This window comes from Paramisgurnus dabryanus, chromosome 17 (assembly GCF_030506205.2).
Source record: "Paramisgurnus dabryanus chromosome 17, PD_genome_1.1, whole genome shotgun sequence".
NCBI classification, from domain to species: Eukaryota; Metazoa; Chordata; class Actinopteri; order Cypriniformes; family Cobitidae; genus Paramisgurnus; species Paramisgurnus dabryanus.
The window spans coordinates 34,035,406-34,055,182 of NC_133353.1; the positions used below are offsets into that span (position 1 = coordinate 34,035,406).

The window sequence follows — 19,777 nt, forward strand, 5'->3', positions numbered from 1 at the left end:
CACAACATGTATGTAGCCCGTCATGTGTGTGGTTCGTAATTTCAAAATATGTTTTCTGCGCATTAGAGATCATGTGTGCCTCGCGTGCCTGCTGCAGACGCGTCTAAAGGGTTTATGATAAAAGAGACGCTCACGTTTGCCAGATACTCACATAATCTCATGCCTATTCAGAGTTTATTGTTAAGGGAGTGTCTTGCGTGTATTTTGTGAACGTGAGCGTCTCTTTTATCATAAATGGTTTTGACGTGTGTGCAGCAGACACTTATTTTGACAAAACACGTGATGCACATGGTTCACACGTGAAACATAAACACGTTATATTGCGTGCTGTAAACACAATAAAAGCACCGAAAGAATGGGACCTTTAAGACGGTTTGTTTCTGTCACCAGTCAAAGCTGGACAGTGTATTTGAATATGACCCCATCTTTAATATGTTAATATTCATATTGATGTACTAAATATTCATTAAAGAGGACAGAGTGCACAGACACCTGTACTGACAATCTGTCTGGAAAGCGAACAGGAACACACGCGCGCACACATTTAGCAGATGAGAATAATCAGAAATGGAGATAACCTGTAATTATCTCTGTCTCATAAGAACTTTCAAATTCCAATTTTATTGTCATTATAATCTGCTCCTTTTAAGCTTAAGTACCTACATAAAGTTTATGTGTTCAGGGGTTTGAAAGTAATCTCCTAATTCAAGAGACACATGCACACAGTCTATGCTAAATAGTCGCTGTCTTCAGACTTCTTGTGTTTAGGGGAGAGGGAAGATGTTTTAGGCTGGGGGTTCGGTGTGTATGGCTGTAACCATGCAGTTATGACATCACAGAGGTCCTGACTGTAAATCTTTAAAATCCCATTAATAATAATTAGTTTCAAACTTTTTCTTTGAATGTCTGTTTGTCTACACAGTTCGTTAAATAAGTTATGATAAGGGTACGTATTGGGGCGGCCTTCGCAGTTATCTATACTTTATATTGGCAGATGCTACTTGCACCTCAGTATTTTTGTACATCATTGGGATGCAATAATAACAAAGAGCGTGAATGATTATTATTACAATTATTAAATGAATGCTGCATTATTACGAGAATAAAAGCCCTCCCTACCAAATAAATATTAAAATTTTTAATAAACACGTTTGGCCACTTTATTTCCACTTTTTAAACGTTTTCAAAAATTGCTATTTGATGCAACATATGTTAGGAAACGAGAACTAACATCGCGTCAAACGCCAAATCTACGAGCTTTACTCATTTTTTTATATTTAGTTTTAAACATTAGTGGGTGAAACTCGAGTGTTTGCCATTCGTTCTTATATTTTTAACTTCAAAAATATACTGTATAAAATTAACTTATTTAGGATATATAAAAAATATATTTTGGCAAAGAATACATTTTTGCCAAATGGGATGTAAAATTAGAAATGTATTTGCTTGCCCTTGAAATAAATTTTTATACAAGGTTAAAACTAAATATTTTTCCAAATTAAAAATATATTTAATTGAGCATTACTTTCTACAAAATGTATTTAGCATATATTTAAAATATATTTTCCATATGAAACTGATGACATGAAATTGACGTATTATTTGCGTAAACTTAAACTTTTCTTTCTGTCATGCGACTGGACACGCCATATTTAGTCACCAATGGCCACTGTCGCTTGTCTCGCCGGAAGTTACCAAGCGCCCATTGAAATCAATGAGATCTTGTCACTCTGCTAGTCACTGCTAGTCTAGTAAATATACACTCTGAACGACACTTTATAAACTATAATACAACTATAGTATAAACTATAATTTGCAATTACAATTTTTTTGCAATTAATCTGCAACACCGCTACTTTCCGCACCCCTGTTTATGTTGTAATTCAGCAGTAAGATTATACAAAACTGTGTGTGTGTGATGCTTCTCAATCTCATCCCATTTCATTCTCGAGTTTATCCATTGCAAAATGATTTTTAAGCAATGTGTACAAGAGAGAGACGGAGCACATTGGGCATTTACCCATCATGTCTAACATAAAATCATTTCATTTGGAGTTTAATACGCTCTCGGATTTGTCATATTGCCACTTTCCATCTGAATCTGATGTTTCTCTGTAATTGAACCCTGGAAAACTCATCGTATTTGGCAGCAGGCGGAGAAATATCCCGCTCGCTCGGAGAACCTTAGGGGAACGAGAGAATATCAGGTCGACAGATTCGGCAGATTGCTGTTCTGAATGATGTCAAGGGTCTTGTGTCCTTAAAGTACAGTTTGTGTGTTAAGGTATGATGGACAGTAATGACCAAAATGCTGCTATTCCCATCCTGGACACACAAACAGAGTAACAATCCAATCCGGAAATAAATCCACACTTTCAGTATTGTGCAAAAGTTTTAGCCACCACCACCTTTGTTGTTTTAGCAGTTTTATTGACCATCCATATTGAAATTATGTACACAAAATGTGAAAACCGAACAAAATATCTGGCAAAAGGCAGTATTTAGTCTTGACCTTTCTTGGCACTAAACACATCTGCAGTCCTGAAATCATTTGATTATTAAAAATAAGGATTATATTTCATTTAGATTTAAGAGATCCTGCAGGTTCCTGCTATTGTTCAAGTGTAAGAGGAGCTCATAGTAAACACTTCACACTTTAGCTTATAATTTTATTCAGTTTTTGCATGCAAATTTCCTGTTTTATCTGGTTGAATTCTAATAAACAGACTGAGAAATAATTATATATGCTCATTATAGCATTGCAAAAACAACAGATCTAATGGTAGCGCAAGAGATTTGCACAATACTGTATGTCTCCAATTAAAGGAGCATTCAGGCTTAAGCTCTGCTGACTGTCAGTTTACACAAACAATTTCGACTCATCTCTCAGGTTGTAAAATGTAATAAAAGCACAGTAAAAAAACTACAGTACAACTTTGTATATCTGCTATATATCAGCTGTATATTTTTATCTTCAACTTTAATGTAGTACAAAGCCCCAGGTGAAAAAGAAGTACACTTCCATAGTTTTCGAACACTAATTTTGTACTTGATATACTAAAAATTCTACTTCTTAAAAAAATCTAAGTGTATTTATCTGTGCTATAGACACCATGAACTAAAATGTGCTATAATTTATTTAGGTACCATTTGTAATAATCTTGAACCCGTCTTGCAAGTGTTAACTAAATCAATTTTTAATACAGAGATAGTACGTTAAAAGTGCATTTTAGCTCATATTCATGGTGTCTCAAAATAGTACAAATAAGTTTTTTAGATAATGTTAAGTACTTAAAGGAGAATTTTTATTATAGGGGAGAACCGGGGCAATAGTAAAATGGGCCCTGATAACATTTGCATCCCAAACTATGAAAGCATATTTAGCACACAAACCCTTGACAGACATGACAAATATTCATGTGTTATTTACTCACCGTTTTCCACGTGTAGATCCAGAAAGGTGTTTTCAACCATGATAAGTAAATTCTTAAAGCGGCCATTTTTTTCTTATAACGCGTTGTGTTTTTTATTTCATGTGTTACAATACTGATAAATCTATAGGTTATTTAGTGACATAACACATCCTAAAGTTTCACTTCTCTTTTTCCAAAAAAAAATAAATAAAAGTAAACCGTGTTTAAATGTGAGGAGATCCTGTCGGGACACGAAAGTAACACTTGTTACTTTTGTCTCGCTGCTAATATTTTTGTATATGTTGAAAATATTCTAATTTGATTTAATTTCATTTTCATATTGTTCAAACTTGTTGAAAACTTGTTTTATTCTCAACAATTAAAGTTTGTACTGTTGGTTGCTTTTAAAACTTTTTAATATTTTTTACAAAGATAAATTACAAATATTGCAGTTATATATTAACGAGGTCAAAGTCATGTGTATAAATATAATAAAAACAAGTGTAACAAAATCAATCTTGTTTTGTTGTGTTACTATTACGTAGGGGACAGCTGTGGCGAAAGTACCATTTTTCAGAAAAGCGTAATTTAAAAAAATAATGTTATAGACCGCTATATATGTGTAGTCTGTCAATACCAGGTGGAATTTTGAACAAATGTAAAACGGCTTCAGTATAATTTCACTTTGAACATAGTGACCGCATTGTTACTCTGTCTTGGCCCTGTCAGCTGGGACGAAAGTAACACACATGTTGTTTAAAAGTAACGCAACAAAACTAGATTTTTCTGTTACAATAGTTTTTAGTAAATACATGAATATGACTTTGTTAATATGTAACTGCAAACATATTTTGTTGTTTATCTTTGCAAATAATTATTTAAAAATAACAATTTCAGTATCATCAAATGTTTCAAAAGCAACCTGACAGTACAAACTTAAATTGTTGAGAATAACATTTCAACAGTACTATGAACAATTAAATTAAATTAAAATAATATCAATTTTCAACAATGTAACAGTATTAGCAGCAGGACAAAAGTAACAAGCGATTTACTTTTATTTTGAAAAACTCAGAGAAGTGAAACTTTAGTATGTGTTACAGCACTAAATAACCTGTAGATTGATCAGTACTGTAACACATGAAACGAGAAAAAAAGACCACTTACTTATCACGGTCAAAAACAGCTTTCTGGACCTTGATGTGCAAAACGATGACGAAATAACACAATAAAAATGCTGTTATAGCTTGAAATGCAAATGTAGTCAGGGCTCTGAGAAAACCTTTTTGTTACTTTCATCCCGCGTTACTTTTTCCCGGTTCTCCCCTGCAAAATAAGTGCACAAAAATAGAGCACTTTAAGTTCACTACGGAAGTGAACATCGTTTCACCTGGTGCATAAAGCTGAACTTCACACAATCATTGTCAGATGCTTTTATCCAAAAAGACTTAACAATGCATTCAAACTATACATTTTTATTTTAGCATATGCTTTCCCTGCGATTGAACCCATGACCTCTGCACTGCTAACTCATTGCTTTACCAGCTGAGCTACAGAAACACTTATTTTAAAGTACACTGTAAAAAAAAATGCTACATGCAACATCAGATTTGTTATGCAAGTCAATCTAACCTACCATTTTAATTTTTTGTCTAGTATATAGTTGACATAAGAAATTATATTATTTAACTTAATTTGTTAAGTAAAAGTAAAACAAAAACTTGAATTTTCTTACAGTGTATTCTTACCTCAAATGAAAATGACAATTTATTTGTATAGCACAATTTAAAAACAATGGCTGTTGACCAATGTGCTTTCCACAACGTAATTAAATTCCTACTAAAAATAATAAACAAACAAGACAAATAACAAAAATTAACACAAAAATCAAACGGGAAAATGTGGTCCAACTAAAGGGCGATTTATAGTCGTGCGTAGGTGCTACGCCGTAGCTACGGCGTAGGCTATCCGTAGCCTGTGCGTAGCTCTGCGTAGCCTGACGCGCACCTCACAAAATTCCTAACAGCGCGTCGGACCTACGCGGACCGCAAGCTCTGTGATTGGTCCACCAGAACCCCTCCCGTCAGGTAAAAAAAACTGCGTCATAGGTATTTCCGGTTGAGACGGTGAAAACAAAGATGAGCCAAGTTGAGGAGTGATTTAACTAAAACTGCAACATAAGTCGCTGTTTATTTACTTCCATCATTGCTGGTCTTCTCAAATTATACACAACAAGTTGCTATTTTTTCTTCGTTTGTGGGTTAACTTGCTTAGCTTCTTCTTTTGTGACGACTTCTGCTGCTACTGTGGTTACACACGTGATTACTGCCAACCAGCGGTTTCGCGTGTCTTTGCACGTCGACGCGGACGGCGACGCACAAGTATAAATGAAAACCGACGCGGAACCTACGCCGTCGCTGCTACGCCGTAGGACCTACGCACGACTATAAATCGCCCTTAATCCCCAGAGTTGCAATAATCCAGCTGGAATGAAATAAAACGTGGATTACTTTCTCAAAATCCTTGAAGGAAAGAAACTGCTTAGCTTTTGCAAGCAAACGCATCTAGAAACGAGCAAATACATGCTCAGTTATTGTCACTGAATAATTCATATTTTATATACAATCGCAGTTTGTTATTTATGCTTTCACATCCTTCAAATAAACTTTTGATTTCCATTATAAGTGCATCATTGGAACGACGTTAACAAACAAGAAACAAATCCTATTCATTTCTATGGTAATTGACAGCTAAATCTTACTTTATACAGAAATGTTATGCATGGATCTAATATTTTACAGGCAGGCAGGTGCTGTTTAGAGGACTGTCACAGTTTTTGCTGTTTTGTAAACTGTTGTCCTTGAAGGATATACGAGACAGAAAAACAACAGACATGCAGAGAGAGGGATTACATAACAAAAGCTGAAGCATTACACAAAGGTGTACGATGTATGTGTGTGTTTGTTTGTGTGTGCAAGAAGTGTGATATTAGCCGCACACACACAATTTCCTAATAGTGTGTTGTTAAAATTCTCGTGTGCATTCAAAGCTTTTTCATTCTCTTTGTTTCATTCGTTTCTCCCTAAATATCTCATCATCAAACAGGGAAACTTGCCGTGGCACTCGGATGGTTAGAAACGTGTGCGTGTGGTTTTGGAGGTGTTCGTGGGAACTGAGACGCCCGCTCCCATCACCGTTTCATAATTCAAACTAAAAGCCGACCGCGTGCGCATCCAAGTGGAAAAAAATCCCCATAACCCTTCAACACGCTCTGAAATAAAATCCTAGACACGCAGGACTGTACGGTATCCTGTCTTATATTTCTCTCTCTCTTTTTTGCTCTGCTCCAGTATATACTAAACAATAAACTCTCAGTTTTGACTCTGTATATACTCAAATACTCACTGACACTTTATTCACATACTGTACTGTAGAAATGATGTGCGCGTATGTTTGGACCGGTTTGGTAAATTTTTAACATACTTTCTTCTAACACATCACATCATGCATCAATGCATAAATGAACTAGAAGCCAAACTCTTAGATTAATTCATGCATCATGCTCCTGTATAGCTCATTGGTTGAGCATTGTGTTCATGGGTCATGAACACACGTTGCCAAAATGTATACCTTGTAATGCGCTTTAGTTAAAGGCGTCTGCCAAATGCATTAATGTAAAAGTTTAACTAAATGCTAGTCACTTAAATTGATGTTTCTGTAGGCAGAAGCCAGTTAGCATAAAAAAATGATGCATGATGTTTAAGATGATCTGAACATTATGTTGTACGTGTGCCGTGTAGTGGGTGTGTGCACCACGTGCCAGATGCTGACTGACTGATTTTATTTCACTGATCTCAGATCAGATTTACCACACTCATCAGTTCACAGAATCTGATACCTCAGTGATGACTGATTGACTCGTACCATCGCAGACACACACAGTACGCAGGGTCACGCAGGGGCATATCGAGTAAACCGATGTCACGCCACCTGAACTTAAACCAAGTTTAGTGGAGAACCTCTGATGCAGGCATTCCTCTGCGTACGCATGTTTATGCGCGAGGTCCTTTCGTACAGTCGCATGTGGGTGAATGTGAGGGTTATTTAACCACTACAGCTGCATAAACTGTATCCTTAATCAAAGCCGAAATAACTGGCGACTGTTGACACAGCAGCGGTGCGTTGAAGAGGATTTTTCAGCGTTACCTTGGCAACCACAAACACGCATAATCAAAACAAATTGGACGAGCTATTAAAGCACTAAAGCAGCTGCAGAGGACTGATGTACAGTAGAAACACAGTTCATAATCAAAAAAACAGAAAAAGACTCCAAAATTGAGCAACTTTTTGAGTTCTTGTTGCGTGCATGGTTTGCGTAAATGTGCCCCTGTCTGTGAAAACACAGTTTAAAAATCACCCTACATAATGTAAAGAATATTCAGTGAAAATATAACCTTGATATCTATAAAATTGACTTGAGTAAGGTCATGTCAAAGATTGAATGATGCTCCAAATCTCATCATTAGATTATGAGACTTTAACCTGGATTTCACAGATATGGATAAACCCAACCGATGGGATTGAATTTAACCATGCTGGTTGTTTCTACGCATGGTTAGACAAAGATCCAGTAGCGGCTTGTGACTTCTTTTTTCGAGGGCACTCGATGAGAAGTTCGTCACAACTTGTATGTAGCCCATCATGTGTGTGGTTCGTAACTTCAAAATATGTGTTCTGCGAGTCGAGTGATCCTATGTGCATCATGTGTCTTGTCAAAATAAGTGCCTGCTGCAGAAGCATCTAAAGGATTTTGATAAAAGAGACGCTCGCGTTTGCCAGATACTCGCATAATCTCATGAGTAATCAGAGTTTAGTGTTAAGGGAGTGTCTTGCGTGTATTTTGTGAACGTGAGCGTCTCTTTTATCATAAACGGTTTTGACACGTGTGCAGCAGGCACTTATTTTGACAAAACACGTGATGCACATGGTTCACATGACGCAACAAACTCATATTTTGAAAACACGAGCAACACACATGACACTCTGAACACTTATTTTGAATTGCGCCCCTCGAAAGAGCAGTCATGAGCGGCCACTGCAAATATGGTTTTTTATGTTATATTTGTGAACCTGGACACAAAGACTGTTTTTATAAATTGAGATTTCTGAAAGGTGAATAAATAAACTTTCCATTGATGTATGGTTTGTCAGGATAGGACAAAATATGGTTGGGATACAATATTTGAAAAACTGGAAATCTGAGGATGCTGAAATAAATCGAAATATTGAGAAAATCATCTTTAGGGTTGTCAAATTGAAGTCCTTAGTAACACATATTACTAATGATAAATACATTTTTAATATATTTATGGCAGAAAATTTACAAAATATCTTTACTTAATATCCTGATGATTTTTGGTATAAAAGCAAAATCGATAATTTTGATCCATATGTATTGTTGGCTATTACTACAAATATACCTGTGTGTGACTTATGACTGGTTTTGTGGTCCAGGGTCACATTTTACTCACAAATTGAAACATCCCAGCATTTTTACAGCGCACGTCATGAATATTGTTTAACTCATTCGCCGTCAGCCTTTTATTTTTTTGGAAAAGTTGCCCGCCAGTATTTTTTGAAATTTTCACAAAAGTTTCACAAAATGCATTCCAGAAAAATTTTCTTCTAAAAATATTAAAACATACAAATATATCAAATGAAAGAAATCTGCTTTAAAACAAACAAACAAACGCGAAAAAAACTTTCATCCAATGTATATATTTTTCTCTGCTTATAAACTCTTAAATATGGGTATTTTTTCTTTAAAAATATTTTTTTTTTTGCAAAAAGCTGAAATAATTGCATTTTTGTGAAGGATTTTTTTAGAGATCAGATTCAGAACGATTATTAAATACACAGGGTTTAAAATGATAAAAAATTGCTTCAGTTTTTTTATAAATTGGGTAAGTGCGCTATCTAGTAGATAATCGCGGTATTACAAATTACATTAAAACCTCATCAGGAACACTCTTTTTTAATCAAATGTTTTCTTTTAATTGACTAAATAACTCTTCAACGGCGGGGAAAGAGTTAACCACAAAAAATCATTACTGTAATTTTTTTATTTAACCTTCGATAACAACATCTTTCTGACTTTATCTTACTTTATACAAGCCCTGAATGATAACGTATGCCCTATATTTCAAGTCCTCCGAAACCATGTGACAAAAAAATGATGCAGCTCCCAAATAAAATGTGGCATTATAATTATAATAATAAGATACAATTTTATTTATATAGCGCTTTTCACAATTGTTCCAAAGCAGCTTTACATTTATAAAAACAAGAAAAATCATAAGACAACAAACTAGAAAAGTTCAGCGGCTAAAATTAACCTGTACTTGTGAGCGGCATAATAACGCAACATAAATATAATGCAATGTAATTCTAAGTTAAGCTAATGTCAGCTGACTCCCAAGGGGTTGAAAAAAACTCCTAGGAGAAAAACCCTGTGGGAAAAGTCCTTACAATGCAAAAATGACTTTCAAGAAAAATGTTACTTAGTATTTTTGTCTTGTTTTCAGTAAAAATATCTAAAAATTCTTAAATTAAGATGCTTTTTCTTGAGAAGCAAAACGACCCAAGAAAATAAGTCTAGTTTTTAGATCAAAAATATCAAATTTAAGTGATTTTGTGCTAAAAAACAAGCAAAAAAAATCTTGAACATTTTTCTTAAACACTAAATTCAAGAAAAATTTGCTTACCCCATTGGCAGATTTTTTTTTGCTTGTTTTATACAAAAATACTAAGAATTTTATTGCAATGTAGGAGAAAAAAAACCTTGAAAGAGAGCCAGAAAGCTGATACTATAGAAGATATATTATATATTGAATACTATATTATAAATATGTATGTGAATCAAAAGTTTTATTAATTTAAAATAAAAGTTTACAACATTAAACATCATTGGCTCTCTGGCATCACGTAACCGAACATTCGTGATGTTTCGATGAATGATGACTTTATATTTCTGTCTGTTCATCATTGTCCATCATCAAGACTTCAAATCCAGCACCCAAGTATTGTCATTTTTGGCGCTTGACAGCCAATGCAATACAAAATAAATGAGAGAATCCTCATTCGCTTCCAAAAAAAAGTTTCCAGTGTATTTGGGTGAGTATTAAGAAGTATGCTTAGGAATGAGGACACCAGCATACATTAAAAACCAGTAAATAGGCCTATTATTATAAATATAGCACACGGTGTTGTGTCTATATACCGGTCTGTAACACCATACTGTATTTATTACCCTTGAAACATTACAACATATTTGACATATTTTCCATGTTGAACATGTTATTCTATCTGGGTCACAATCAGACGATAAACATCATGATTAATTCATGATGATATTAGCTAATTAAAAGCAATGACATCAACCCGAGAGGCAGATTAATACAACCAACTGTTTTCTTCACGTTTCATTGTAGGGTTTATAAAATAACGGTATCCAGACATTTTACGGTAAACTGACGTCAAACGCGGTCAAAAAGCGCAAAAGGTCAACACGTACTATACTGATAAAAATAAATTGTAAATTGTTTTGGATAAAATCATCTGCCAAATGCATAAATGGAAAAGTAATGGAAACAATAGGTGTGCTGTCTGTACCCAGAAAGCTTTGTAATCGTTTTCCACAATGTACTGTTTAAAGTATGTTCAACATCATATATTTATACAGATGACAGGTTATGTAAATATGTGTCATTAGGTCATCAGTAAAGCAGGCTTCAATAAGAAAGTGAAGCATAACTATAGTTAAATTTAACCTTTATGGATAAATTTAACGGTACGGTCTCAGGCTTGCCAATAAAGAGCAGACGCTCGCTAAGCTATTATTATCCTCCTCCTCAGACCCAGATCCATCAGCAAGAAACAGAACTCAAACAGGGCCCTGATCCAATATGCAGACACGCTGAGGGCCAGTTTATCACGCTGACAGCTGTTTTATTGTGAAATGGAAATGCTTGCATAGACAAATGGTACGCTTTAAGTGCGAACAGCACAATATTGTATAATCTACCAAACAGCAAAATAAGGGACCTAGATACATCCTCCTTAACCCACTTTGGACCAATTTAAGACTGCGGTCACCAGAATGGCTGTAAAAGCAGTGGTGTAACCAGTTTTTTTTTTTCATGAAAACATAATTATATACTGGAAAATGAAATATGAAGAGTTTGGTTCCAAAACACGATAAATGCCATTTAAAAAAAAATGAGTTACCACGAAAATCAGTATTGTATCAGGTCAGTATTAAAAAGTCAATTCTTCATTTTACACAAAATCCAATATCCACCGTGTTATTCTGTCATCTTTTCTCCCTTTTTTCCCAAAACGCGATAAACGGAGAGCTCGTTTTCTGCAGAATGCAATAAATCCGCTCAACCAATCACAGCGCACCATTCCATGCACTGTAAACAACAATGGCGGTGCGTTGAATACACACAGAATCCTAGTTTTCCTCATCTAATTTGTACATCGTGATCAACAAACAAACAAAAACAAAATAATACTTTTGATGGCATTGATAAACCTGTGGTGGTTTTCTGTGGTGGAGAAGAAACGTTAGCCACCCGGGCGATGGAGAAATGCCGGCTGACTGTTGCTTGTTCTCCCGACAGCATGAAGCTTCTGTCATGCTAACACATTGACCCCATGGGATCTCATGAAAAACTTTCCATTATTTTACTCAAAGTCAATGAAAATCGAGCAGGACCAAAACATTTTACGGATGATTGCTGTCAAAAAAGTTCAGCGACGACGTCCCAAGTATAACAGAAGCAATGACAGTGTTCTTAATATGACAAAGTAAGTGTTTTCATTAATACCATTAATGTTTTTTTTAATCAGTGTATACCACTAGTCAGCTAAATAAATATAACATGGCAAAGATGAATGCACATTTATATATTGATTCAATAGATTTATAGCATTTTGAAAAAACATTGTCATGGATTTATTGCATATTGCGGAAAAAATATAATGAGTCTTTGAAAATCAAATTATGGATTTGAATTTTTTATGTCATTATAACCTAAAGATGCTATGTAAAAAGTTTGTAACAAAAATAGTGGTTTTAATCTTGTCACTTACTTGCAGTCTTGGGGGTAACGCATTACGTAATAATATTACTTTTTTTGAAGTAACGAGTAAAGTAACGCATTACTTTATAAATGTACACATTATTATTTGAGTTACTTTAAAAAAAAAAGTAATGCGAGTTACTTTTCAGTTTAATTAATTTGTTTAATAAAAACATTTACTGAATTAAACTAAACATAAACACGTAGAATAACGCAATCTATGCGTGTGCACCTGAGCGAGAACAGTTTGAGTCCGAAATGGAGATGGCAGGTTAGAAGTTGACATTTTTGCGATGGAACTATGCAAATGAAAGAGATCACGTCTTAGCCAAGTAAGAAAAAGAAGCGGAAAAGTAACTTAAAAGTAACGCAAGTATTACTTTCCATGAAAAGAAACTAACACAATTAGTTACTTTTTTGGGGGAGTAACTTAATATTGTAATGAATTACTTTCCCCAACACTGCTTACTTGGTAGAGCTGGGTATCGATTCAGATGTTCCAGATCGATTCGATTTTGATTCCCAAGCTATCGAATCGATTCTCCTTTCGATTCCGATTCTCGGATCGATTTTTTTTTTTTTGCTCACTTCTCGATTCGACTCAATGAATATAGATTTAAATACTATATTTATAAAAAGAACAGTGAACATAAGTTTACAAGGGTAATTAATCAAAAGAAATTAATAGCCACAAACCTGTATATTTAACTGTAATATTTTAGTTACACTTGGGTACATTAAAACAAAACCCATCTCTCATTTTCAAATGCATACAATTATGTTAAATACAATACAATTTTGATGCAAGATGAAAAATGTATGCTGAAAAAAGTCATTCCTTGATCAAACAGGATCAGGTTATTTCATTTAAAAAAAAATAGATTCGTGGCCTCGTGATTTTGAATCGGCCAGGTTTAAAAAAACGATTAATTGAAAAATCTTTTTTTTTTTTTTGCCCAGCCCTATTACTTGGTATAGAAAACAAAAAATGGATTTATTGCGTTTTGGAAACAAACTCTTCAAATAAACATCATATTTATAAGGTAATTATAAACTATTATATAATTAAACATGTGTTTTTATGTTATGTCGCACCAAATATTGCAAGAACCATCAAAATGTACATAACTCTAATAAAATCTATTTTCGTGTGATATTTTAAATTGAATTATTTATTTTTAAGAGTACTGTCTTACATGTCATCTACGTGGATAAAATATTTAACATTTCTCAATCATTGGTGGTTACACATTTGCCATTTTCAAGTAGCCTACATTCAGTCTTAACTTGCATAAAAATGCTTTTTAATTACATTAAATTAACATACATATACTATGTACATTCTAAAATGCCTGATGCATGCTTTAAAACATTTTCTTTTTTAAATATTATTGAATTTCTCATCTTGCCAAGCTGTTTTTGTCACTGACCCATATACTGTAACTAACCGAGCCAGTTTTGGTTATTGTGCAAAGAAATAAACCAAAACAAATTGTTTACTTATTGTTCTCCTCTCTCTCTCTCTATCTCTCTTTGGTGTATCGACCTCTTTCTCGTTCAATCAGATGAAGGATACATGTGTCTCTAATTCAGCCGTATGTACTATAACAAGCGCACTCGGCTACAGACTATAGCTAACAGATATATGATAATTACCACAACATTTTCACTTCCATTAAAACACAAAATAAGAGCTCTCATCTCTAACTAACAGACCGCACAAGGCACAGATGCAGTATTTCGAGAGAGAGAGAGCAGTAGACGATGTTCACTCACCCGTTTGCGCAGGTTGTACGTAAGCAACAGGTTTCTGGAGAAGTGATTGGAGAAGGGGGTGTAAAACTCCAGAACTTTCTGAAGCGCGTCCCGCTTGATCACGTGCAGGTCGCAGTACGTTAGAGCTCTGACGTTAGCGCATGCTTGTGCTAGCGTCACCTCCTTCCAGAACACATCCCCGAACACATCGCCTTTACCTGCAGTCATAAACAAACACACATTTATGGGTATTTTCTGGATAATCGTGAACCATGCTAGATGCTGTTTGACCAAAATTGGAATTTCTCTGGATTTACAAATCCTTGGGAACTTTTGGGATAAGCTAAGTACACAAATGCATGAAATATATCACACCGTGCAAGTGGGTTTACAAAAATCTATGTGTAGTTGATACAGAGGTTTGAAAGTTATGTCTCGTGTTGTTCATAGCTTTAACTTTTCTTACATCAAATAAAAATCTTACACTTTTACTTTATTGAGCACACTGTCTTTGTACTTTTATGTAAAGGTGAAGTTCAGAGTGCTGAGAGTGAATGAAAGTATAGATAGAGAAACACTATCATTATAGATGTACAGGACACACGACAGACACATGCTGACCTCTGAACTACACATCCTCACAATCACTGTGCAGACAGAGAAAGATACAGGTGTTCAGATCAATAATCCTTTTATTCGGTGTGAGCTCGTTGTGTCTGTGAGCAAATTTTAGTAGCAAACGGGAACAATTGTGGCCACTCCGACTGGCCCTAAATCAGAGCCATGGCAGAGAGCCAAATTTAGCCAAGCATCGTTAGTTTGTCAACAGAGAAAAATACGCCATTAGATGACCAGCTCTGTGCCTTCACCATGCGTAACATCCTAATCTGATCCTGTGAGACAGAGATGTTAAAAATGACAGATGCTATATGTCTGATATCTGACACATGTCTGATCGAAAATCAGTGTTTATCTTTTATATACAGTACTTTTCGATTCATTTGTTGAAATAAGTGGGATGATATGCAGCCAGCAGAAGTTATATCATTTTGAGATTTATTATCTGGTTAAGTTAAGAGGTGTTTAAAGCTTTCTTCTGTGAGTTTGAGATGTAAAACGGGTTTAAAACAGAAGACAAAAACAACTACCACCAACAAGCTGACGTGCTGCCAACTGAAAAATTGCCAAAGAAAGAAAGAACAGATCTTAGTGCTATTAAAAACCGTTTACCCGAAAACAGTGGCGGAGCTAGACTTTTAAAACTGGGGTGGCAAAGGGGTGGCATGGTATTATTTTGGGGGGTCAATTTACAAAGTGTTCATTTACACTAAAAATAAAAACAAACGGCGCCTCTAGAATTGACAGCCGGATTACGTCAAAGTACCGCGAGAGCGATTCGCGAAATCATACGGAGGAGTTTGCTTTTAAGTCGCTCTCGTGGAACTTTGACGTCTCTGGCTGTCGGTTCTTGCGGCGCCGCATGAAGTCGAACAAGCCTAATGAAAAGTGTAGCAGCGCATTCACGTCCGCTGGGAGATTTGAGAAATGTTCGTAAAAATCAAACAGTGTAACGTTTTCAGCAGGGTGGCAAAAGGGGTGGCAAGGACTTCGTCTGGGGTGGCAATTGCCACCCCAATTAGCCCTCTGGCTCCGCCACTGCCCAAAAACAAATATGTTATTTACAAAAACAAAAATGATTTATGCATCTGACAAAACAAAAAAAAATTAGTAAGAATTGTACCTTTTTAATGCTATTACAATTACAAAGATGCAATTGTAAATATCGAAAAAATAAAGGTTCAAAAGTCAAAAGCCCAAATACACTGCATGATATTTGGCTGTCCCACACAAAAGATTACCATTGTGAAATAATCGTGGCAATTTGTATGAAGACGAGCGTTTTCCTGGTCTTGCAACTAAACATAGCCTATGATAGCTTTCTGAAATTCAGCATGACCAACATACAGTGTGTTAGCTGCTACGACCTGCGTTCCAGTTTTTGTTTGCTATGAGCGCATACTGATGACACTGAGCTATCATGTGTCTAATGCTGCGTTCACACCAGCCGCGGTAGAGGCGTCAAGCGCAAGTGATTTCAATGTTACGTCAATGTAAAGATGCGTTTACGCGCATTTGGAGGTCTCGTAGTGGGAATGAGGTGTTTAGCCCGAATCTGCCTCATTCACACGCTGACACGCGAATGACACGATTTGAGCGTTGCCGCGGGAAACGCGCGAGTTGAAAATTCTGAACTTTGGCGGAAAATCGTGCCGCGTTAACCAATCAGGAGCTTGCTCTAGTAGTGACGTGATTACAGGAAGCGAGCAGAATCGCAGAAGTCCCTCCCATGATGAGAATTTCTGCGTGAATGAAGCGAATAAACTCAAAATGTTCAAGCGTCCAACTATGTGCAAATAGCACGTTTTTGCCGCCTCCACCGCGTTTGGTGTGAATCCAGCATCTTACGACTTTTTCTCATCATAATGCTACTACTGAATCAAGTGTCTCAGTAGCTGCTTTTTCAGTACCCTTCAAATTGCGCAAATTAAATAGCGCAATAAAAATGCGGCCAATGGAAACACAGCAACTTTGCATAAACTCCCATATAAGGAATATATCGCAAAACTGCAATGAAAACCAGTTTTTTTTTCCGCATTTATAGGTCACCTGACGTGTGTAAAAGTCACATCATTCTTTAAATATGGTGGTGTATGTTTGGTTGGAGGACAAGACTGAAGAGGTGTGTTTGACTTCATGTTGCGTCACAAGAACCGTCAAGTGAATAAAATTAAAATACAGTGAGTCGACTGCTCTGTATGCTTACGAGTCGCTTTCTTGGAATTTTGATTTCATGCGCAACAAATGAGTTCAAACACACCCATCACAATGGTTTTTGGAATGACTTATAGCAAGACAACAAAATTGAGTTTTAGTCGCATAACATCAGTTAATGGAAACGCTGTCATTTCGCAATATGAAATTTTGAAAATAGCTCTAAAGTTTTGCGCAAATCTTCCATGGTAACGCAGCTACTGTAGTTTTCATTATGTATTTTATTCTCACACTGTAGTTTTCTGACTTTTCTGATTTGTAATTTTGTTTCATAAATGTTTTGAGAGTTTTACCACCACACACACTATAATGGTATAACAATACATTGCTATGGATCTAAGCATCGATGCCACACATAAAAATTAGGGCTGGGCCGATACCACTTTTTCATGTCTGATACCGATCTCGATACCACAACTTTGAGTATCTGTCGATACCGATACCGATCCAATACCATCTCTATCGCCATTTTAATCAATTAAGCAAATAACACATTTGTTAGCCGTACAAAAAGCTTGAACAGTGCTACAAAACTCAAACATTTTACTGTGCAACAAATTAATTCAAGACTCAATGAAACATTGTGCAATACTGCTGCTTCATTTTTATTTAAATGTTTCAAACAGACTAAAGGCAACATTTTTAGTTAGTCAGCAAAACAATTCAAAATGTTAAGGTGTAACTTTGTACAATTTAAAGTGCAACTTTGTGCAAATTCATGTTGCTCAGCAAGTCGCGCTTTACCCCAAGTTGCCATGACAAGGTTTGTGTTGGTATTGGATCGGATTGTACTCCCCGCTCTCTTCGATATTCGATCCGGCCATTTTCGCAAATATCGGACTAATATCGATACCAAATATCGTATCGGCCCACCCCTAATAAAAATGTTCACGTGTAGCGTCCGTCGACACATTTCCGCCAAAGAGCACGTTTTCGTTTTCGGCTAGTGTAAGGTTGTAGTGTTTTTATTGGGGATAAATTTAAAGACATAACTTTTCATATTCACATGGTAAACTGCGTATACTGTATGCTGATCGTAGATACGCAGAGGTCAAATGTGTCCACTTACCCAAAATGGCGACCACCTCGTCGTCTTGTATGACCTCCAGTGACCCTGACACCACAAAACAGAGGCTGTCCACACTCTCGCCCGCATGATAGATAAGATCGCCCGGAGCGCAGTGGATCGTCTGAAACTCCATGGCCAAAGCTCGCAAACAGCCGTCACTGGCCAATCGGAAAGCAGGATGCTCCTTGAAAACCTTCCTGTTCAGGTGAACGCAGATATCGGCGCGCATGTCTTTCGGACAAATCTGCAAAACCTAAGAGGAAAAGAAAGAAGCAACGTAGATTTTTACAATTTTATAAAAAATAGAAACATGGATAAAAAAAGAAAATAAATTGGTTTACGTTCCTGACAACTTTTTTAATTTTATCATTATTTTTAAAATCTGGCAATATGCAAAACAGCTAAAAATTATTTGGTATTATCTGAATAAATCGTTTAGTAATATTCATTTATTTATTATAAAATAATTGGCCTACACAATTTAAAAAGTCAAATTAAAATTATAAAAATAATATGTTAATTAATTGACTTAATTATTGGAAATAATCTCTTTTTGCTGAGAAAAGCTATCAATTTAGAATAATTTGAAGACAAAATTTAAACATTTTTGCTACAGATATCTATACTTTATTGTTTACATCATTTTCAAACTGTCCTACAGTCCTCAGCAAGACATTTTTTATGTAAAATGTGTGTACATTTTAATGTATTATTTTTATTACATTATTATACATACCTAGATACAAGCATACATCTATTGACTTTTGGATGTTATAACCACAGTCTCAGAATACAAATGTTTATTGTCATGTATAACTAGCACACAAAGTGAATCACACCAAAGCAGAAAAAGCAGAAAAGACCGAAACCAAGAGAAAGACAGACAGAGAGAGATGCAGGACATGAGTGTCAGTTTGTACAGTATGTGTGCATCAGAGTGCATTAGTGTGTGAAGCGTCCCTGAGCTGCCTTTCCCAGCAGCCCCTCACTTTAACAGAGAGCATCTCCCTTTTCTGGATGCGGTTGTCACGGAGACATGGAGGCTGGCTCTGGGGAGGACAGTGTGAGTCTGTGTGATGAGACGACTAAATCATGAGAGAGAGAGTGAGAGAGAGTATCGAAGACAGCTGGAGCATTGTGACAAAAACACCCAACGGGACGCCATCCACAGAGTCATGCCAGTACCCCCTCCCCACCCCCATGTTTTGAGTCTTCAGGACAGGACGAGTCTAAACAAACAGCATTAGAAAACATCTCGCTACTAAAAATACTGCAAAAAAGAGGAATTAATAACAAACATAGAGTCGCAAGACTACAAGAGATATCCAGGTGCATTATGGGTAATCATGGGTTGTTTACCTTTTCAGTATCGATCCCGTGGGACATAGACCAGGTGGAGGCGATGTAATCCATAACCCTCTCGCTCAGTCCTTTGGGCACCTGGTAGAGCTTCAGGAAATCCCGCACGCTGTTGAGCATCTCATGGTAACGGTTAGTGTTGGCGTACATCTGCTGGAAAATAGTCGTCACATTACCGAAGATGGTGGCGTAAAGGAGAGCTA

At 36.0% G+C, this 19,777-nt stretch overlaps 1 protein-coding gene across 2 annotated transcripts in view; it reads right to left on the reverse strand.

Moving 5' to 3' along the window:
- Positions 1 to 19,777, reverse strand: part of kcnh1a (potassium voltage-gated channel, subfamily H (eag-related), member 1a) — a 61,144-nt gene that overhangs the window by 5,246 nt on the left and 36,121 nt on the right. For both annotated transcript variants that reach the window (XM_065288203.2, XM_065288202.2), the window contains 3 exons: positions 19,575 to 19,774; positions 18,216 to 18,468; positions 14,336 to 14,532 (listed from right to left, as the gene is read on the reverse strand). In XM_065288203.2, the coding sequence (XP_065144275.1) occupies positions 14,336 to 14,532; positions 18,216 to 18,468; positions 19,575 to 19,774 (650 nt within the window). The remainder of the gene's footprint in view (positions 1 to 14,335; positions 14,533 to 18,215; positions 18,469 to 19,574; positions 19,775 to 19,777) is intronic.